Source organism: Humulus lupulus, chromosome 4 (genome assembly GCF_963169125.1).
Source record: "Humulus lupulus chromosome 4, drHumLupu1.1, whole genome shotgun sequence".
NCBI classification, from domain to species: domain Eukaryota; kingdom Viridiplantae; phylum Streptophyta; class Magnoliopsida; order Rosales; family Cannabaceae; genus Humulus; species Humulus lupulus.
In genome coordinates, this window is record NC_084796.1 from 183,737,186 (window position 1) to 183,760,735 (window position 23,550).

Sequence of the window (23,550 nt, forward strand, 5' to 3'; positions counted from 1 at the left end):
TTGAAGAGTTAAAGCCGTATTACGTATCCCCTTGTAAGAAATGACATGTTTTGCCGTATGTGATGCATAGCAAGTGTGGGTCTAGCACAAAATAGTACGAAAATGTTATATTATTGATAAGTGGGTTCATAATATGAGTCTCTGCCATGTAGCACTAAGAGTTGAAAAAAGCTCTTATAGCAACAAAACTTAGCAATTTTTCTAATTGAAGTTGGTACAAAGAGTTGATTGAAGATTAAAACCTTTCAACCACTAGAAACTATTTATAGTTGTTACAATGCAAATTCTCTTCCCTTTGAGCAAAAATAAAAGAGTAATAATTATCAATGGGGGCTCATAGAAATGAAAGCTAAACAAAACTTGGTCCCATCCCAATTCCAATCATACTAGGTGTACCACAAGATATGCTAAAACAGTACCCAAAAACATAAAAATTTAGAAGCTGTTTTCTCAAGCAACAACAAATGTATAAACATAGCCCCATCATTCTCACCCACTTTGCACTCATATTGCAAAATCAAATCTCCTTTTTTTTTTCTATACATTTTGCTGTTTTTCCTGCATCACCAAGCAAAATTATATTTTCCCATCTTTATAATGTATATATTTATATATAAATTGATACAATCTTTCTACCTAAATTTACAAACTCTTTTACCTAACGTCCAAAATAATTAAAATATAATACCAAAAGTACCCTTCTCAATTCAAATATCAAAATATATAAAATCCCCCCTTACCATACTAAACTCTCAATCCTCTTCCTCTAAACTTATTAGTGAACTCATATTATTTTGTAGTGTTATAAAAAAAAATGGAGAAAATTACAAGACTAGCCCTACTATCGACCACAGCCCTTTTCCTCCTTTGCACACCCACCTCCGGCCAAAGTCCAGCAAAGTCACCGGCGCCGGGAGGCCCTGCTGACATAATAGCCGTTCTTAAAAAGGCAGGGCAATACACCACATTCATCAAGCTTCTAAAGGGTACCCAAGTATCTGACCAAATCAACTCCCAACTCAGTGGCTCAACCCAGGGCATTACCGTCTTTGCACCCACTGACTCAGCCTTTTCTAACCTCAAGACAGGTACTCTCAACTCCTTGACCAGTGAACAACAACTTCACCTGGTTCAGTACCATGTCCTCCCGGCCTTCTATTCCCTCTCCCAATTCCAAACCGTCTCAAACCCAATTCACACCCAAGCTGGTAACAGCGAAAACGGTCAGTACCCGTTAAATGTAACGACGTCGACTGGTAACCAAGTGAACATTACCACCGGCGTGGTCAATGCCACCGTCAGTAACACCGTCTATACCGATGGACAGCTTTCGGTATTCGAGGTCGACCAGGTTTTGCTTCCTTTAGATATTTTTGGTGTGGCTAAAGCTCCGGCGCCGGCGCCGGTGGCTGATTCTAAGCCGGTTAAGAGTGTTGACCAGGATTCCGATGATGCTCCGGCCAAGTCCAAGGGGCCCGCTGATGATGACGATTCTGGTGCTTTGGGCCTGAAATCAAGCCCATTTAGTGGTATTGTTGGGCTTTTAGTTGTTGGAACAGCTTTTCTTGCAGCCTTTTAATTTTTTGTAATATTTTTTAATATTGATTTTTGGATGATTTTTAGTTTTTTTTCTTTACTTTGTGTGGCATTGGAACAATGGCGATTCTCTTTTGAAGTTTTATTAATTTGAAATTATTATTATTATTCTTATAATCAATTTCTGCTGAATCTCTTTAAGTTAATTATGTAAAAAAAAAAAGATAAATCCAAGTAGATAAATAAAAATATATATTAAAAAATAATTAAGTTTACTTTTGATATTAAATGTTATTGTATATGAATAAATAGAGCAAGGTTAGATCTTAGTAATTTTAAAAAATAAAACAATTGTTCTTTTTTTTTTTTTGGAGATACGATTGTTCTTGTTAAAACATAATATTTTATATGATTTGATTGTGAAAAAATAATCTTAGAGACTAAACTAACAAAAGAAAAATTTATGCTAAAAATACCCTGATACAATTTACTAAGCAAGCAGTTTCGCAAAAAACGACATCAACTTATAAAGACGACAATATCTATGAAAAGGTTTTATCAATCTTCTTATTTCAATAATGAGAACGATTACATGTATATATACAAGAATAAAACAGGATACAGAATATATAGAAATAAGTCTAACAACATTTGACTAAGTGAACCTAGCTAACAAACAAACTAAGTAAATATATTAACTGGGAAGCGATATACATGCTAACAATTAAATACAATAAACTTAAGAGATAATGATAATATTAACATGCCCCCGCAAGATGGACTATCTGTGGGAGAGACCGATCTTGGATATTAATGATTCAAAACGAGAGCGAACAAGAGGTTTTGTAAGAAAGTCCGCAAGTTGGTCACCAGTCCGTACATGGGTGACTCGTAAAGTGTCGTTTTGAACCTGCTCACGAGTAAAGTGGTAAGCAAGTGCAAGATGCTTCATTTTGGAATGGAACACCGGATTTGCACTAAGATACGTGGCACCTAAGTTGTCACAATATATGACTGGGGTGTGAGGAAGCTGAATACCAAGTTCACGAAGAAGATTTTGAACCCACATAAGTTCCGCAGTGGTGGAAGCAACTGCTTTATATTCAGCCTCTGTAGATGATTGTGCTACAAACCGTTGTTTCTTAGAGCTCCAAAGAATGGGGTTACGACTGAGAAAAACCATATGACCCATTGTAGATATGTAATCATCCTTATTGCCAGCCCAATCAGCGTCGGAAAATACATGAAGGTTTAGCGGTGAATCACGAAAGAGTGTAATTCCTTTGGTTAAAGAACCACACAAGTAGTGAAGAAGTCTTTTCAGAGCAGTCCAATGCACACTCCTTGGTTTGTGCATGAACTGAGATAGCTTGTTGACGACGTATGCAACATCGGGCCAGGTGAGTGTAAGATATTGGAGACTCCCAATAGCAGCTCTATAATCAGTAGGAGTATCAAGTAACTCGCCGGAAGTGAGAGTTAACGAATTATTGACCACCATGGGTGTCGAGACGAGCTTAGCATTAAGCATATGCATGCGCTCTAGGAGATCAACAATGTATTTCTTTTGATTGAGGAAAATACCATTGGATGTTGGCGTTACTTCAACTCCCAAGAAGTAAGATAGTGTGCCAAGATCTTTCAAAGTGAACCTGTTTACCAAGCTTTTTATGAATACATCAATATTCGTAGTATTAGGGCCGGTAAAAATGATATCATAAACATACACAAGCAAATAAATATGAGAGGTAGAATGATGTAAAATGAACAAGGAAGCATCAGAGATGGTGCGAGTGAAACTCGAACTCAAGATAAAGTTCGCTAGTTCAGTGTACCATGCTCAGGATGCTTGTTTGAGACCATAGATAGCTTTCCGAAGCTTGCAAACATGATTGGAGAACTTTTTATTTACAAACTCGGGAGGTTGAGACATATATACATCTTCATGAAGTGTACCGTTGAGAAATGCATTATTTATGTCAAGCTGCTGGAGATGCCAATTGCTAGTAACTGCAAGAGCAAGAAGAGTGCAAATAGTTGCTGGTTTTACCACTGGACTAAAAGTCTCGGTATAGTCAATACCAGGTCGTTGTTGAAAACCTTTAGCAACAAGGCAAGCGCGATATTTGTCAACACTCCCATCAGGTTTATACTTGATGCGAAACACCCATTTGTATTTGACAAGATTTTTGCTTTGTGCGGGAGGAACTAAATCCCAAGTACCATTTGTATGCAATGCTGAGATTTCATCAAGCATGGCTTGATGCCACAATGGATCTTTGACTGCTTGTGCAACAAATGTTGGCTCAGTTGGCTTAGGTTGAATGGTGGTGTTAAGGTTCCGTTTCTGAATTGGTTTAAAAATATTGTGCTTGGCACGAGTGACAACACCAGGGGGAGAGGATTGAGGTGGCGGCGGGTCGGGTTGTGGTTGTGGTTGTATTTGTGGGGTGAGTGTCGATGGGGCATAGGGCGGGGTTAGAAGCTGCTGGTCGGAGTTAGAGGTGACGGGCATGGTCAAGATATTAGGTGGTGTGATTGGTGTGGGCAAAAGAGGCAATTGGAGTGGACACCATAGGTCTGGGTTAGGTGGAGGAGAAATACTTGGTTTGACAGTGAGTTTGGAATAGGGAAACTCAGTTTCTACAAATTTTACGTGCCTAGAAGTGCATACTTTGTGAGTAGTAGGGTCAAGACAGTAATAGGCACTTTGGGTTGGTGAGTACCCAACAAAGATACATGGCATAGACTTGGGGTCCAATTTATGAGAAGAATAGGGACGTAGCCAAGGGTAGCACAAGCTGCCAAAGCTACAGAGTTTGAAGTAATTGGGCGGTGAATTGAAGAGAACATGATATGGGGAACGATTGGAAAGTTTGGGTGTAATGAGCCTATTGATGAGATAAGCAGCAATGCTAAAGGCATAGGACCAAAATTCAAGTGGTAGTTTAGCATGAGTTAATAGAGAGAGTCTCGTTTCAACAATATGACGATGTCGTCTTTCAACAAAGCCATTATGTTCAGGGGTGTGTGTGTTGGAAAAAATCATTGCAGGATCTTTATATATTTTTATGCAATTTACATATTATCAAACAAACATGCAAATTCCTAGAACATGCTCCTATGAAATTGATACAAATACAGAGTAAAGCAAAAACTTACATTACGCAGCGGAACTGGAACAACTCCATCCTTCAATCTCTCTAACCCTTGATTCCTTTCTGTAGCAGGGTATTATCAAGAGATTGAACAAGATTAGCAACACAGTCTTCCTCACCAAGCCTTTGATCAACCTAGAATTAGTGTGGGCTGGTTCTCAACACATGAGATAGAGATCTTGAAGAGAAGAAGAAGAAAGAGTGGCCAAGAAAGGTTACATTGTCTAGGTTTTCACTTACCAATCAACTGAAACTCACTTGCTTATAAAAACCCTAGATATCATATTCCTTATATAGGGAACTTAATGGGATTTATTTAAATTTAAATTAATTAAAAATAATAAACAAAAATAAAAGCCTTGGGCTGCCATAAATGGACTTGGCGCCAATCTCTTTGTTTTGAATTTAAATCCCAACTGGGCCTAAATTCAAAACCTTTTATTTTTTAATTAATTAATTAAATCCTTATTCAAATGAACTAATTATAATTTGAAACTTGATTTAATATTATTTATTTATATTGATACAAATTTATCAATATTCATAAATTTACCCAAAGATTCTCTTTTATTCTCTAAATCTCATATCTCTGTAAATTTTCCAAAATTGACCTAGTCAACTTTAAAAATCCTAATTGATAATTAAAATAATTAATTGAGACATTCTAGATGATTTACTCAAAGGTGATGCAGGGACCATGGATCCATGAAATCAAGCTCCAACAAGTTACCGTGAATTTATTTACGAATAATTTATTTACCTTATTAATTCTTCGTGACTCCACTATAGACTCGGAATTGAACTCTTGAATTCATAGAACGTATTTTCAAGACCATAAATACGTTATCCATTGTTATAACCATTATAATCAGTCAATCCTCAATCGATGACTTACTAACGAGCTGGGTGCAAATTACCGTTTTACCCCTCATCAGTATTTTATCCTTAACTCCCACTAAGTTCCTTATAAATGATATTTCCGTGAACTTAATCACAGAAGTGAGATCTCAATCATTTAACCTTTTGAACAAAGCAATTAAGGAAATCATCTTTTCACTTCTCATACAGAAGTTATAGATTTCGTATCTATGAATAATACTCCCACTCAATTACACTAATAAATCTCCAAGATGTAAGTATGGGCTAGACCGTAGGGTAAGTTGGTAACGAACAAGTCAAAAGATTTAAATAATATAATTAGCAGAATATTATCACTCAGAATTAAGATCGACTTAATATATGGTCAACGTTGTAACATTGATTAGATTTGATAACAACGATACTTATTTATCAATCAATAATCAATATCGGTCCTAGTCCGATGTACCTAAATACATCCAATCTTATCTACTTGGTCGAAGCCTTGGACAAGACATCACGCCCTGAATGTGTAAGTAGATCATATCGTAGATTGCCTAATCAGTGAAAATCCAATGGACTGATCTAATCTTAGGACTCGTTCTTTTAAACATATAATTACAATTATAATCCACTGTGACCTAGTCACTATAATTGTAACTATCCATATGTTCGGGATTTTATAAATGTTTGTATTATTTCAATAATCATGTAATAAAACAAGCAAGCAACACGGTTGTCAAACTAAATGATTTCTACTACTTTTATTGACAATATGAAGTCGTACTACATGTCCGACATGGTTTCATAAGGGCATAAAACCCAACAAACTCCCACTTGCCCTTTTAAAACAAATGGGACATGTTTCTCAAAACCATGCATTCTACATGCTTCACAATTATATTTTCTGCTTATATCTTTGTAAAGGGATATGAAAGATTGCCTTACAATGCTATCTTCATCACCTTCACTTCACACCTTCGCCACACATCCTCGATAATGTAGTACTTTCTCTCTATATGTTTTGCTCTTTTATATATTCGAGGTTCTTTCAAATTCGCTATTGCCTCATTACTGTCACTAGAGAAAATGAGTGGTTTATCCATTTCTGGAATAACACCGAGATCCGTATAGAACTTCCTTACCCAGACTATTTCCTTAGCCGCCATAGACGCAGCTATGTACTCAGCCTCCAAAATGGATTCTAAAATGGCAGATAGCTTAACGCTTCTCCAAATCATAGCTCCACCCACAAGAGTAAACACATTTTCCAGAAGTAGACTTCTTGTCATCAACATCAGTCTAAAATTTGAATATGTGTAGCCTAACAGGTACAAAGATCCACCTGGAAAGACTAATATATAGTCTCTAGTCCATCAAAGATACCGACTTCCATTTATTGTTTATTTCAAAAGTTTTACTGACACTTGCTCACCACTCCCACTGCATAGAAGATCTTCGATCACAACACACAACATAGCATGCATTAGACTTCTAATTTCAAATGCATAAGGAATTCGTTACATCTTTTCTTTCTCTTGAGGAGTCTGTGGAGACTGCTGCTTAGAAAAATAAATTCCATGTCAAGACACTAAACATCCTTTCTCATAATTTGTTACAGAGTAATGACCAAGCACCTCACTAAAGTAGGTCGCTTGAGTTAGAGCTAAAGTTCAGTTATTTATTTCCCCGATGTTCTAGATACCAAGAACACGACTTGCTACAACGAAATATGGAATTTTGTTTCTAGCCAGTTCTTTATGTTTGAAAATTTCTTGGCATTGTTTCCAATGAATAAGATATCATCTACATAAAAGGATTCAAAACACCACAATGTCTTTTTCCCTAAGTTGTCAAACACAAGGATCAACTACATTTTGTTCAAAAACTCAGGTCTTAATGTTTCCATTTAACCTTAAGTTCCAGGAGCGCAAAGCTTGTTTAAGTCCATAGATTGACTTACTCAGCTTGCCGAATTTCTTGTCCAACTACTTTAAATCCTTCTGATTGATGCATGTTAATTGTCTCATTAAGATAGCCGTTAAAAATGCTTCTTTGATGTCTATTTGCCTTATCTCTTAATCAAGAGTTGTGGTTATGGATAAGAGTATACTTAATGAATTTTAACATGGCTACTGGAGAAAAAGTTTTCTCTAAGTCAAATTTCTCTCTCTGCCACGAGTCGAGCCTTTAATGTCTCGACCTTTCTATCAGCTCCTCTCTTCTTCTTATAGATCCTCTTGCACCCCATGGGCCTAAAGTCCAGTGGCACATCTACAAGATCTCAGACAAATTAATAGTACTTAGACTTTATTACCTGGTACTTGGCTTTGAGTCAAAAATCCCTTTCAGACTTACCCATTTCCTATTTTAAAGGCCAACGAATCATTGTTACTTGTGTCCCCAACCAACTTGTGGGTTTCACTATCCATATCATAGGTACCGGGTTCTGAGAAATCCTCCCACTATGACGAGGCATCGTAACTTTCTGACTTGGATTAGTGGTTCTAAATGTACCTTGTTTTCATCGACTTGCGTCGGTAAGGATGGAACAATAATTTATCGTTTTTCCATCTAATACTATTTTGCTATGAGACTTGAAATTCATTATGTAGTTGTTATCCAGAAAAGTAGCATTTGTAGAGCCAAACACTTTCTTGTTTACTGGACTATGAAACAGACCACCCTGAGTACCTTTAGAATAGCCATCAAACAAGCAAACCCTCAGCTCATTGTTCTAGCTTTCTACCTTTTTCCTCATGACATAAACATGACACCACCAAATTCCATAATGACGTAAACCAGGTTCACGACCATTTCATAATTCTAGTGGTGTCTTGGAGACAGCTTTTGAGATGGCACAACATTTAAAAAAAAATATCATATGCGGTTTAGGTAGTATGTCTCCAGAAAAGATCTAGGTAAGAAGTTGGTAGAGTTTAATAGCTTATCATAGAACACACATTTTCATAAACGTGCGATTCACACCGCTCAACAACACTGTTCTGTTGCGGAGTCCTTGGGGCAGTTGTTTTAAACAAATCTTCAAGTTCAATTAAATGATCTTGGTTCTGATTATTCAAATATCCTCCACCCCTATCAGATCGCAAGATCTTTAACGTTTTACCTAATTTGGTTTTAAAGCCATAGCAATGAATTATTTGAACTTCTTAACAAATTCGCAGAATTCCTATGCTTTAGGTACTTACATGAGTCTCTAGAGAAATCATCGATGAAGGTGACGAAATACTCATAACCACCCCTCGCTTGAACATTCATATGTCCCCAGACATTTGAACATACTAGCCCTAGTGGTTCCTTGTCCCTTTCTCCTTTCATAGAGAATGGACGCTTTGTCATTCTGCCCTCGAGATTAGATTCACAAACAAGTAGGTCACCCTAGGTGAGTTCCCTCAAAGGCCCAGCCTTTGTTAGTCTTTGAATCCTATCATAACAAATATGACCAAAGCGAAAATGCCAAAGGTATGTCATTTCTAACGTTATTGACCTTTTGTCGTTTAACGGTCCTAGAATTAGCTGTCTTAAACAACTCATTATTTATAACATACCATTCATTTAGTTGCAATAGGTATAGCCTGTTTTTCATACATCCACCCCACAATTCACATCCATTTAAAGAAATAGGATTTTATTACTTGTGAAAGTAACTACAAATTGTTGTTGATGTAATAAGAAAAACTTAAATTAAAATTTCCATTGAAAATTGGAATAAAATAAACATTGTCTTAAAACAATATATTTATTTCCGAAATTCATTTAAGCTTATCCTTTTTCCTTGTTTGATACGAACAACCCTTGATGGATACCAAGTCGTGGCTTTTTATCCTTCATGGCTTTCCCAATGTTAAAAGTGTAAAAAGGTACATGTATGTTTAGTGAATTGTGATTCAGCGATCCAAAACCGAAGTATCATCCTCTAAAATCACATGCATCCAAGAAAAATTTAATTATTTTGGATTCCATATGCCTTGAGTTCTGGGCAATCTTGTTCCAATTCCCAGTTTCCTTGCAGTTGGAAACACTCCACTTTTTGTGTACTTATAATCAGACCTTGCTCCAAGATGCTTTGCAGCATTTGGTGCCTTGCCAGTTGACTTCTTGTTCTTTTTGTATGAATTTCTTCCTCTTTGCTCTTCGAAGAAGAAGCTCAAAGCAGCTTCTCCTTGAGCTTGCTTAGTAGTATTAACATTCTTCCATTTGCTCGAATTACCATCAACAATCCTCTTGGAAGGATTTGGTGATCGTTGCATGGGAAAAATAGGAATATCTTTGATTATCATGAACTCGATGTTGTCTAAAATCAACACAATGTTGATGTTGGACAAACATTTCGTGAGGTTCTCACCATAGAGTAACATTTTAGAGATCAGAGGGAGTATGAGGTGGGAAGCCTAGAGCTTCTATTATCAACTAAGTAGAAATCAACGCATTGCTTGACAAATATTTATTCATTAAATATTTTAGAAATAGCATAACATACAAAATGTTTTAAGATAAGCAAAATACTAAAACACTTATCTTCTATTTCTTAGGTACTTTAGCTAGCCATGAACCCATGTGTCCCGGTAGGCGAGAGTCACAAATATTCACGTATTTAAATAGGGAAACATCTCAATTAATAAAACGTCATAGACTTTTATTAACTACCTATTCCATCCGATCAAAGTAACGAAAACTCATGTGTCCCGGTAGGCGAGAGTCACAAATATTTCTTACTTTATGAGTTTGACCCACGGTTTTGATTATTACAGACTTAATTCCTATAGTCACTGTAGGGTTGAGTCTATAGAAGGTCCATCTATCCTAGGAAATTTAACCATGTTAAGAAGTCCAGTGAACACCTTCCATAGGGAGACGAAATCAAAGCGCCATGAGGCCCCACTGAACTCTAACCTTGTTAAATCAACGGTGGAGATCGAATTGAAATTTTTTAAAACTCATTATTAAATATTTTAGTATTTTATTATTTTTGAAAAATATCAACTTAGGTTTTCCAAATTATCAAAATAATCAATAAACCAACTAAGGTTCGCCAAATTATAAAAATAATCAACAAACCATAATTTATAATTTTTCCATTAATTTTAAAATTACCATTGAAAATTAATCCAAAAATTATAATTAATATGTTTCTAATCAATTATTAGGCCCAACTAAAAGGAATAACCTAATACAATTAAGTCCAACCTAGGTAAATGGGCCTTAACAATTCGAGCTTGCATGGAGGAGAGCTGGGTTCAGTATGTCAGGCCCACTACTAAGGCTCCCTAACTTCCACACAAAGCCCAAAAAGACAGGAATTTGAACATTTGTTTTATTAATTGTTATTCAATTGATTAGGCTCAATCTAGTAATGCAAAGCAAATGAGCCTTCATAAGTGGAACCACCCACAAGAGAGGAATTTAAACTTTGCATGTTCAATTGGGCCCAAATAAAACCTAACATTCTATGAAAGTTTTATTTGAGTTTTCCCACATTTTTTTAAACGCAAAAATTGGGCCATCATTATACTTATATTTAAAGCCCAAATGCAAAAAATAACTTAATAATGATGCTTGATATGTTAATAATTGGATGAGCCTAACATGTTACTATATAAGCATGTATTATTAAATTATACAAATATACCACAACAATATACTATTTTGTAAAATACCATAATTAATTAACATAGAATTCATTGGACAAAATTCAATATAATTAATTAAACAAGTTACAAAATATTAAATTAATTAAAATAGAATTTATCAAATAAAATTCAATTTCAAATAATTAATTTAACCAAGGTTGTTAAGTTGTTAGGAATGAAAATATATTTTATTTTTAAATATTTTCACAAATTTTAAAATATCAAAATATCTTTTAACCAAATTTAAAATATCTAGTATTATCTAATAACTAATTATAAATATTGCAAACAATAAAAATATCTTGAATAATCAGATAACTAATTTTAATATTTTATTTATAAGAAAATAAAAAATATATCTTAGAATGTCCTGATTATCAGATAACAAATTCAAAATATTTTAAAAAGAAAAAATATCTATAAAATTATCAGATAATCAATTTTAAATATTTTAAACCTAACTGCACAAAATATCCAATTTTAAAAAAAAATTAAATTTTTTTTTTGCGAAAAAATGCCGCGCGCGGGTTCCGGCACCGACGTCGTACGGACGTCCGTACAGATCCATACGGCGTCCGTACGCCCCGGGTCCCGGCGGCGGCTCCATGCGTGCCCAGCACACACATTGCAAAAAACAGTCCAAAAAAAATATGTGCAGTTTTTAAATCCAAAACAAGTAATAAACAACCAAATTATTGCTAAATTTACATAAGAAAACATAACACATACACCAATAACATGTACCATCCAATTAACATCTAACATATCAATCAATTTCATACATGTTCATTCATGAAAATAAACTAGCAACCTATGGCTCTGAGGCCAATTGTTGGAAAAAATCATTGCAGGATCTTTATTTATTTTTATGCAATTTACATATTATCAAACAAACATGCAAATTCCTAGAACATGCTCCTATGAAATCGATACAAATACATAGTAAAGTAAAAACTTACATTACGCAGCGGAACTGGAACAACTCCATCCTTCAATCTCTCTAACTCTTGATTCCTTTCTGTAGCAGGGTATTATCAAGAGATTGAACAAGATCAGCAACACAGTCTTCCTCACCAAGCCTTTGATCAACCTAGAACTAGTGTGGGCTGATTCTCAACACATGAGATAGAGATCTTGAAGAGAAGAAGAAGAAAGAGTGGCCAAGAAAGGTTACACTGTCTAGGTTTTTACTTACCAATCAACTGAAACTCACTTGCTTATAAAAACCCTAGATATCATATTCCTTATATAGGGAACTTAATGAGATTTATTTAAATTTAAATTAATTAAAAATAATAAACAAAAATAAAAGCCTTGGGCTGCCATAAATGGACTTGGCGCCAATCTCTTTGTTTTGAATTTAAATCCCAACTGGGCCTAAATTCAAAACCTTTTATTTTTTTATTTTTTAATTAATTAATTAAATCCTTATTCAAATTAACTAATTATAATTTGAAACTTGATTTAATATTATTTATTTATATTGATACAAATTTATCAATATTCATAAATTTACCCAAAGATTCTCTTTTATTTTCTAAATCTCATATCTCTGTAAATTTTCCAAAGTTGACCTAGTCAACTTTAAAAATCCTAATTGATAATTAAATCAATTAATTGAGACATTCTAGATGATTTACTCAAAGGTGATGCGGGAATCATGGATCCATGAAATCAAGCTCCAACAAGTTACCGTGAATTTATTTACGAATAATTTCACTACCTTATTAATTCCTCGTGACTCCACTATAGACTCGGAATTGAACTCTTGAATTCATAGAACTTATTTTCAAAACCATAAATACGTTATCCATTGTTATAACCATTACAATCAGTCAATCCTCTATCGATGACTTACTAACGAGCTGGGTGCAAATTACCGTTTTACCCCTCATCAGTATTTTATCCTTAACTCCCACTAAGTTCTTTATAAATGATATTTCCGTGAACTTAATCACAGAAGTGAGATCTCAATCATTTAACCTTTTGAACAAAGCAATTAAGGAAATCATCTTTTCACTTCTCATACAGAAGTTATAGATTTCGTATCTATGAATAATACTCCCACTCAATTACACTGATAAATCTCCAAGATGTAAGTATGGGCTAGACCGTAGGGTAAGCTGGTAACGAACAATTCAAAAGATTTAAATAATATAATTAGCATAATATTATCACTCAGAATTAAGATCGACTTAATATATGGTCAACGTTGTAACATTGATTAGATTTGATAACAACGATACTTATTTATCAATCAATAATCAATATCGGTCCTAGTCCGATGTAACTAAATACATCCGATCTTATCTACTTGGTCGAAGCCTTGGACAAGACATCACGCCCTGAATGTGTAAGTAGATCATATCGTAGATTGCCTAATCAGTGAAAATCCAATGGACTGATCTAATCTTAGGACTCGTTCTTTTAAACATATAATTACAACTATAATCCACTGTGACCTAGTCACTATAATTGTAACTATCCATATGTTCAGGATTTTATAAATGTTTGTATTATTTCAATAATCATGTAATAAAACAAGCAAGCAACACAGTTGTCAAACTAAATGATTTCTACTACTTTTATTGACAATATGAAATCATGCTACATGTCCGATATGGTTTTATAAGGGCATAAAACCCAACAGTGTGGAGGAGATGTGAGATGAGAGACTCCATCAGTAGTGAGATAAGATGATAAGGACTGATATTCCCCTCCATTTTCTGAATAAATGACTTCGATGTTTTTCTCAAAATATTTTTCCACTAGAGCTTTGAACCTAATAAAAACTTATTTTGTGTCTGATTTATCCTTTAGAGGATAGAGCCAAATATATTTGGTAAAATGATCTACGAATATGACATAATATTTAAACCCATCAATAGAATAAATTGGAGAAGTCCATAAATCAGTGTAAAGGAGATCAAGTGGTGATTGAGAAATCATAGTTGATGTACTAAAAGGGAGCTTGTGGCTCTTATTACATTGACAAGCATTGCAATTGAAGGAAAAATTGCTAGAAAGATCAAGACTAAAGGTGGACGCTAAACTTTTAAAAATAAACAGTGATGGATGGCCAAGGTGATGATGCCAATCTATAGCTGAAGTTGTGACGCTGGATAGTGCTAAGATGGGTGCAAGAAAGGAGGGTCATTCGTAGATGCCATGCCTAGTTGGTCCCGTGAGGTGTAATGACCCACTAATCTAGACTCTTGGACCATTATCGAACTATACATACAAATTCTTACTAAAACATACATTTGCGAAAATACCATAATTTATTATAAACTTGTAGAAACAAAGGTTACTTTCATAAAAATAAGTAGGATATGGGTACCCATTGTCTTTAAAACAAAAATAACTTAAAGTAAAAGAGTTACATAGAAAATCCAGAAAATACATCTAAAACCATAAAAACATAAACAAGACTACATCCTCGAATCGAATAACGCTCGGCCCCCTTGACTCCATTCACCATCGATACACATCCTCTAAGCGTCACGAATCTTACCGCCTCTAAAGCTTATTTTCCTACACATAAAACAGAAAGGAATGAGCCTAATGCCCAGCAAGGAAAATCTAACACATAGTCATACACATAAATTTCATAATAAACGTAAAGACATATCATAACACTTAATACACTTATTATAATGGCCATTATTACTTGGGGTCCCATAGATTAAACAAGCTTATGCCCATAAGATTAATGGGGTCCTACTAGCTAAGTAGGCATATGCCCATAATCTTTTTGGGGTCTCGTTAGTCAAATAGGGCATAAGCCCAAGCCTACAAACATACACATTCATAACATATATCATATAACATAACATAACACATAAGATAACATAAGCAATGAACATATAGATTCTATCCTATTTTCCTTACCAAAGTTACCGGGATATGTGGACTGAGTTGGGACCTTTTGGAACACTCCTAATAACCATTAGAAAGAGTGAGTCTAAAGAAGAAAGGAGATGAAATGAAAGGGATGGAAAGACTAAACCATTTGAGAAACATGCTTACCGAAACTTATGTGCTCAAGAACTTAGATTCCCTAACCAAAATGAAGATTAAGGTTAGAGATTGAGTAGAAGACTATGAGAAAGAAAATAACATAATACAGAAATGAACTAGAGTTTTGGTTACCTCAAAGACTTGAAAGACCAATCTACACCTCAACCGAAATACTATAGAACCTCACTTCCCAAAGTGTTTGATAAGCTTATGATGTTTAAGCTTATGATTTTCCCAAACCAGGTGTTTACACTCTCACACTCACTTAACACTAGCAGCTTCTGAACTTAGAGCAAAAGGTGAATAATGGCTGGGTACTAGGTCCTATTTATAGAGTTTGGGAATGAAAGTATCTTGATTTTACTTGAATAAAAATAATGGCTTTTTAGGTGAAAATCATTTGAATAATCGTTCAGCAGAGGCTGAAGACTCGTTCAAAAGATGCTGGACTTATGGAGGAGTTTGAATGGCTGAAAGGAAAAGAATTCAAAAGTGTTTGAATTTATGCTGGAGGAGGCGATATATCGCCCCCTGTAGGCGATATATCGCCTGGGCCAGTATGCCCGACGCGACCGTGCATCGTCTCGTGTTTTCCGTATCTACGTGCTGCGATATATCGCCCCCTATAGCTGCGATATATCGGCACACGCTGAATAATTAAACACGAAATTACACATTTTTAGCTAAGTTTGAATGGAGTAAACAGCCTTGACTAAGCCCTCAACGTATTCAAAGCTGCTGACTGACCCTATAACATTCAAACTTTACTCCTTATTAAATTTAATCCTCAAAAAAACACTTAATCCTTAATTACCATTCATAACATGTGCTTAAAATCCTATTGGTTGATATCTAAACCTAATAGTATAATAAATATAATCCTTAATATTAGTCACATTAATCAAACCTTAGGTTAACTTAATATTCTTAAACTATAGATTAAACTTAGAAAATCTATAAGTACTACTATGAGTGTCCAAATAATTCCCGGTCTGAACCAAAAATCCACAGTAACAAAGATAATACTATACATACTATAATACTACTAAATAATTAGCTAAGTAAAGTTCTTGGACTCTACATGAGGAGTGTGCTCCCGTGAGACGATCCTTCACAACAAAGGAATTAGAAGAAAATTCAATGAGAAGATTGTTTTCTGAGCAAAGTTGTGAAATAGAGATGATATTATGTTTCATAGAGGGTGCACATAAAACATTAGATAATGATAGAGATTTAGAAGAGGAAATAGGAAAGGAAGTAGAACGAGTGTGAGAAATTGGGATCCTTGTGCCATCACCGATGACAATTTCTTTTGTGCCATTGTAAGGGTAGTGCAAGGCTAAGTTAGAGAGGTCATGGGTGACATGATGGGAGGCGCCGGTGTTAAGTAACCAAGGAGAAGAAATAGCATTGGTAACGTGATGGGTGTTGCCGGTGGCCGCCATAGAGATGGTAGCTACATGAGCTTGTGGGTTGGCAGGTCGAGGAGGCGGACGAATGGCAGGATGTTTTTCTTGGAAGATAGGACATTGATGAAGCGAATGGCCCTTGGTGTGGCACCATTGGCATTTGCCGAGGTAGGGGCGGGGACCATTGTTGGTGAGACGTTTATTGTTGGTGTTGGTGGGGCGGGTGTTCGATGTGGGGCGGAAGATGGTAGTGGGTTGGTGATTATAGATAGGTTGTGTGTGGGTGGGTTGGGCAGAAGCGGGAAAAGAGAAAAGGATAGGTTCAGATTTGATTGCAAGTTCACGATTCAACAACTTTTCGTGAAGTTCATCAAAAGATATTGGTGTGTCACGACCATGGACAGCATCAATGACTCCTTGAAATGTTGAGTCGAGACCGTCTAGAACTTTGTCAGTAATGTCCTCAGAATCAATTGGGTTACCAAGCAAGGCTAACTGATCAGTGCATGCCTTTAGAGCATGCATGCACTTAGTGATAGTTTGAGGGCCTTTGGTGATGGCTTTGGGATTGGCTTTGAGTTGCTTGATGTGTCCTCTAGTTGGTTTAGCAAAGGTGTTGGCAAGGGTATCCCAAACTTCTTTTGTGGTTTTAGAACGAGAGATGAGAGGGACAAGCATGGGTTCCAAGGTACCAACAAGTGAGCCAAAGAGAAGTTTGTCTTGGCGTACCCAAGTGAGATAATTCGGGTTTGGTGCGGTCCCGGCGGAACCGGACGTTGTGGTGATGGTAGAAGAAGGTGCAGGATAGGTACCATCAAGAAATTTGAAGAGACCATAACCAATGAGTGTGGCCTCTATTTGAAGCTTCCGGGAGAGATAGTTTGTCAAGGTATGCTTGAGAATGTTGGGTAAAGAAACAATGATGAGCGGAGTGTCAGATCATCACCATTTGGAATAGTGTGGGAAGATTGATTAGGCATAACTGCTGCTTAAAAAAATTGTTTTGGTTGGATCAATTTGATCTTGATACTATGAAAAGGTTTTATCAATCTTCTTATTTCAATAATAATTCTTATTTCAATAATAAGAACGATTACATGTATATATATACAAGAATAAAACAGAATACAGAATATATAGAAATAAGTCTAACAACATTTGACTAAATGAGCCTAGCTAACAAACAAACTAAGTAAATATCTTAACTGGGAAGCGATAAACATGCTAACAATTAAATACAACAAATTTAAAAGATAATGATAATATTAATACGAGTGTGTTCAATTTTCATTTAGAATTTTAGACCACGATAATAGTACCAAACCACAATATATCAAGAAAGGATACATATTGATAAAAATTAAATTGCTGACACTATCAATCCAAAATGATAGTATAGCAAGGAAAAGACAAATATCAAGAAAACGACATATGATGTGTAAAAAGGCAATAGTGAAAAATATGTTTTAAAAAAGACAACATCCATCAAAATATTAAAAAAGAAATGATGATAATACCTCTCATCTTTTGTTTAACTTAGACTCAAATCTCCACTTCTATTTACGCATGTTACTGTCCTAATAAGAATACTTGAATGTACAACTCATTTAAGATAATCATGTGTGAAAACAAATAAATAAAATATACTTTCAATTTAAATGAGTATTTATATTAGTGAGACGCGACATAAATTTTAAAAAAAAATTGAGTCTTAAATTAAACATCAACAATAAATTTTGCATATTATAAAATCTCATATCATTTTAAATAATTTGTTTTGTTAATTATTTAAGTATTTATATACATAATACTCCCTCCAAAAAATAAATATAATATAATAATGCGATATTTGATTATTCAAGTAAAAAAATATTAGAAACATCATATTTTATTTTATATTTTTTGTGGCAACAATTTGGAGTGACTAGTTTATTGGACTATAATAAAATAGATAATGGAAGAGAGATCTTAAATATCTAACAAAAACCAAAATATTATCTGGAAGAGAGTAAATACTAGTTATGTATTCCACCACTACGCCTTGTTACAAACATGTCAAAATGACAAACTAAATGGAACCGCCAAAATTAAATAAATAAAAAAAAACGACGCAAGTCCTCCAAAACGAATGGACCACACGACTTGTAGAGAACGAAGAAAACGACATGATTCCAACGAACGACAATATGTTTGAATTAAAAACTTTTCAGCAGTATCAGATTTCCTCTGTGCAAAGATGATCTCATATTCTCATGGTGCCAACCAACAGAATAAATTTATAAGGGGAAGAACTACATTGAAAGTTATATAAAGAACACAAAAGGAATGCATCTTTCACTTTTAGATGAACTGATTCTATCTATTGGCCAAAACCTGTCAGCAATTAGTCATACTGGTGTTGGAGGTTCTTCCTTGAAGGACTGCAGTACTCTCTATCTTTGTGGAATCAAAAATGAAATTCAAAGCCGCCGCCACCTCCACCACCAGGAAATCCTCCTCCGAATCCACCACCACCAGGAAAGCCGCCATCAAATGTAAATGTGTATTGCTGTCCTCCACCACCAAAAGGATTAAAGCCACCGCCTCCTCCGCCACCACCCATGCCCATATCTTCAAGGTCTTCTCCTCTATCATATCTTGTTCGTTTATCTTCATCGCCAAGAACCTGTGAAGAATAATACAACATTTAAGATGAAAATTTTGATGAAGATTGCAATTCCAGAGTGAATTGGGGGTATTCGAACCTCATATGCAGCAGCGATTTCTCTGAACTTTGCCTCTGCTTCTTCTCTATTATCCACATTTTTGTCTGGATGCCATTGCAGAGCAAGCTTCTTGTAAGCACGCTTGATCTCAGAAACAGCAGCAGTCTTTGAAACTCCCAAGATCTTGTACCAGTCTTTGCGTTTGCTCATCTTTAATGCTTTCTCAGCTCTCATGTAAGCTTCCCGAATATTCATGTCCTGCGAGATTGGAAATTAATTAATCTTCAATGCATAATTAACAAGGGCTGTAAAAATGCTGAGGTCTGATTGTGAAAAAGATTGACGATGAAAAAAATAGTAGCAGAGCTAACCTGAGATGATTGTTGAGCTGCTGATTTCAGATCTTCAACGGCACCTTCCCAATCCTCTGTCAGAAGCTTAGCTTCACCCCTCTGAGAAACAGAACAGCCACGTAAACACAAGATTAGCGATATCTAACATAAAGAACACCAATGGAAATGGTTTCATACATGGAAAACCCTATACTAGGTTGATAAAACAAACTTACCTGAACTAAGGCTTCAAGGAGTTCCCCATCAATACTAAGTGCTTCGTTGCAACTGCTTAAAGCATCCTTTCCCCTTCCGAGCTTGATCAAGACCTTACACAAACCAAGATGAAGATGTACATTATGAGCAAGATGATTAGGGTCCAAGGCAAGAGCTGCTTTGAAATCCTCCACTGCAACCCTCAACTTGCCCTTATTTACATTATCTTCTGCCTGCACAATACGAAGAATTTATAAGAAAATAAAAACTGATTAATTATCTGTGCAGACGTATGCTGTAAAGAAGATCAACTTATATAACCAAAAGAAAGAAGAAAAGCAAACTTCTTTCGGACTGTACTTTCTTCAATTCACTAGATTTGAGACTTACAGCTTTTGTCTTCTTGAGTAAATTTTTTAGTCCGAAATATGCTTTCTTCAATTCACTGTGCTCTGGATCAAGGCGGAGTCCCTTTTGGTAATGCCTAAAAAGCAACACATTCATCTATATTACTTCATTTCCCACATGTATAAGTGTTTGATAAGCGAACAGTGCTGTTTGTAGGAGAAAGCCTAAGTAGACTAGTTGGGTTTTAATTGTTACTTTTGTATTCAGTAATTTTGGTTGGATTGCTGAGTTGTCATGTAATAATAGGTTGTGGTTAGTCTTTGATATGGCTATAGAAATGTATTCAAGGGTCATGGGACTAGAGAGTTGGGTGTGTAGAAAATTAAGAGTTTGGACTCATTGTGGAGAGCCCAATCCTCTTGAAAGATTGGAATAGGAGAGTACAAGTACCTCGAAAGCTTGTAAATTTGTACTACTGTTATCATTTCAATAAAGATTTCCTCAAGGGATTTCAGCAATTGGTGTTATGAGATTGAAAGTTAGATTCTTGCTAAGAAAAGCCTATCAATTTGCTGTAGTGAGCTGCGGACATGGGACCCAAGAAGTCAATCGAGATATCAGAAGCTTCAGCCTGCCTTGAAGAAGAGATGAAAGCCATGAAATTGGATATGGCTGCAGTGAAGAAATCTATTTATAATTTCCCACTGATTCAGCAGCCGCATGGTGTACCACAGCAACCCAAGGACAATTGGAAGACCACCAGCTATTGCAAGAGCAATTTTTAGATTATCACCTTGAGGACAAGGTGAAAGTTTGGGGCGTGGGTATTGATAAGCGACCAGTGTTGTTTGTAGGAGAAAGCCTAAGTAGACTAGTTGGTTGATGGTTTTAATTGTTACTTTTGTATTCAGTAAATTTTGGTAGGATTGCTGAGTTGTCATGTAATAATAGGTTGTGGTTAGTCTTTGATATGGCTATAGAAATGTATTTAAGGGTTATGGGACTAGAGAGTTGGGTGTGCAGAAAATTAAGAGGGTTTAGACTCATTGTGGAGAGCCCAATCCTCTTGAAAGGTTGGAATAGGAGAGTACAAGCCTCTCGAAAGCTTGTAAATTTGTACTACTGTTATCATTTCAATAAAGATTTCCTTGAGGGATTTCAGCAATTGGTGTTGTGAGATTGAAAATTAGATTCTTGCTAAGAAAAGCCTATCAGTGTTCTCAAAATTAAAATGATCACTGTACTAGCAGTCCAGCCCTTCATTAAAGCTGTTTTTAAACAAACCTTATAGCAACATCATGGTCCGCTAAATAGTAGTAGGCACGACCACGGAGTAATAATGCATCCAGATCATCCTCATGTTCTTTAAGAATGAATCCACTCTCAGAGATGGCACTAGAATAGTCTTTACTTGATATCAACAATTTCACCTTGAGTAGTTTGGCCTGCATTAATCAATGTCCATGGGGTTACTCAAATTCACCACCTGCTATTAGCTAATTGGCTATGGTAAAATTACATGAAGCCAATAACAATAAAAAAGAGAAAAAAAATTACCTTCGAGCATGCTGGAGAGAAAACGAGTACAACTTTGTCAACATATTCCAAAGATTTCAAAATATCACCCGACTCAAAGAAAGAAAAAGCTGTAGCAAGTGCACTCTGAGCCTGGTGCAATTGAGAAAGCTCCTTTTCTGCTGCCGAATTTCGAGGTTTTAGCTCCAGAAAACTTTTATAACTTTTCTCCGATTCCTCATATCTACATCAGCCAAAAACTGCCTGAATCATATAATTTTCCAATCAGAAATTGGAAAGAGAGAGAGAGATGAGAGAAAAAGGGAAAGAGAGAGTCCATACACCTATCTAAAAATTCTGAAAGTAAGAGATTTTCATAAAATATTTTCTCTCAATAAAGTCAAACTCATTTTACTAATAAAGTAAATGAAGATTAAACTAACTTGAGAATTACAGTGAACATGAACAGTTATCATTGATTGTGTTTTAAATAACTTTCCTTAATCTCTTGCAAAGTTATTCTTTTCTTTATTAAGGGTTGTTTTTTGTTGGAGAAGCATCTTGATTGTATTTCAGATGTTGTAATGGTTGATATGGCCAACGTAAAATTAACATCCAATCATACAAAATCAAAATAGAAAGAGAAAAAAGCAACAAATTGATTTCAGGATTATACTAATTGAAAAAACAAGCGTCGAACTAAACATCATCATAGTAACAGTGGAGGATGAACCTGCATAGCTGACGAAGAATTGATGCCCGGTGAAAATAGGCTTCTGAAAGAGTTGGATCTGCCTCAATTGCAGCATTAAGATCATCAAGAGCCTCACTATAACGCTTCACTTTCACATTCTGTGAAACCTTCTCGAACAACTCAGCAGCATTACTAGCTTTGCTACCTGGCATATTCAAGCAGTACATTTCATACACTTTACAATTATCAACACAAGTCCCAGTATATATATGACTGTGTATGTATGTATTTATTATATAATAACTTCCAGCCCATTTCTAGCATATGCATATTAATCAGTCAGAATAATCCATATATATTTTGGTTTAATATCATTTTCCCCAGTTAATCGCTAAATCTTAAAACGTTATGTTAAATCCCAAATCAAAACTAAAAAAAAAAAACACTCCTTTTTTGGGAGCCAAACCAAAACCCACAAATCCAATCAACCAAAATCTACCTAATTAAGCACAAAACAAATCTAAAAAGAAAATCAATACCAGATCGAAGCTTAAATAACACCATTATACAACAAACATCATTATAATTGATAGTAAAACAACAAAATTGGTGTAAATGGATAAAAAAAGTGAGAAGTGGACAAACCCAAAGCAGAGAGAGGTTGAAGAAGGAGAAGTTGGCAGACCAAGACGAAATGCAGCAAGAACCCTGCGTAAGCTAATCCTCTCCAAGCTACTGCCTCCATTCGATTCTCCACCATTCACACCCAGAATTCGTATACGAATTTCACACATATATATATTGATTTATACTCGAATTGAAGAAGAAGAAGAAGAATTAAAATTTACAAAAACAAAATAATAATAATAAATATACGATTTTGCTGGTTAGTAGTGTTTTACGATCCTCAATGTCATTCCACGTTACTCTCACCAATCAGTGGTTTACACGTGGACTGGACTTTGACGGGCCCAAGTTTAGGAAGTGAAACATTGGGCCAGAGCCCACATATTTGGGATAACTTGAAAAATACCCAGTTTTAAGATTAGTTAACTAAAAATAGCTACTAATAATATTTAGTTGAATATTGCCCATTTTTTAAAGCACA

General features: G+C 35.3%; 2 protein-coding genes across 2 annotated transcripts; one reads left to right on the forward strand and one right to left on the reverse strand.

The window, feature by feature from the left end:
* The first annotated feature begins 742 nt into the window (after positions 1-742).
* On the forward strand, positions 743-1,713 carry LOC133831014 (fasciclin-like arabinogalactan protein 11). Its single transcript, XM_062261173.1, has one exon. The coding sequence runs from the start codon at positions 815-817 to the stop codon at positions 1,577-1,579; it is 765 nt and encodes a 254-aa protein (XP_062117157.1). The 5' UTR covers positions 743-814; the 3' UTR covers positions 1,580-1,713.
* Positions 1,714-18,626: 16,913 nt separating this feature from the next.
* On the reverse strand, positions 18,627-23,282 carry LOC133831015 (dnaJ protein P58IPK homolog). The gene is made up of 9 exons (XM_062261174.1): positions 23,088-23,282; positions 22,482-22,647; positions 21,791-21,992; positions 21,518-21,678; positions 20,276-20,369; positions 19,906-20,118; positions 19,709-19,789; positions 19,377-19,595; positions 18,627-19,297 (listed from the first exon to the last, which is right to left on the reverse strand). The coding sequence occupies exons 1-9, from the start codon at positions 23,200-23,202 to the stop codon at positions 19,079-19,081; spliced, it is 1,470 nt and encodes a 489-aa protein (XP_062117158.1). The 5' UTR covers positions 23,203-23,282; the 3' UTR covers positions 18,627-19,078.
* Between the last annotated feature and the right edge of the window lie 268 nt (positions 23,283-23,550).

Bases quoted from the DNA above. Each gene is read 5' to 3' on its own strand.
- LOC133831015 (XM_062261174.1), bottom strand. From the start codon at position 23,202: ATGGTGGAGAATCGAATGGAGGCAGTAGCTTGGAGAGGATTAGCTTAC. The intron at 22,648-23,087 runs GTTTGTCCACTT...TGAATATGCCAG, and splicing joins TCAACCTCTCTCTGCTTTGG to GTAGCAAAGCTAGTAATGCT. The intron at 19,790-19,905 runs GTAAGTTTGTTT...TCTGTTTCTCAG, and splicing joins TCCTTGAAGCCTTAGTTCAG to AGGGGTGAAGCTAAGCTTCT.
- LOC133831014 (XM_062261173.1), top strand. From the start codon at position 815: ATGGAGAAAATTACAAGACTAGCCCTACTATCGACCACAGCCCTTTTC.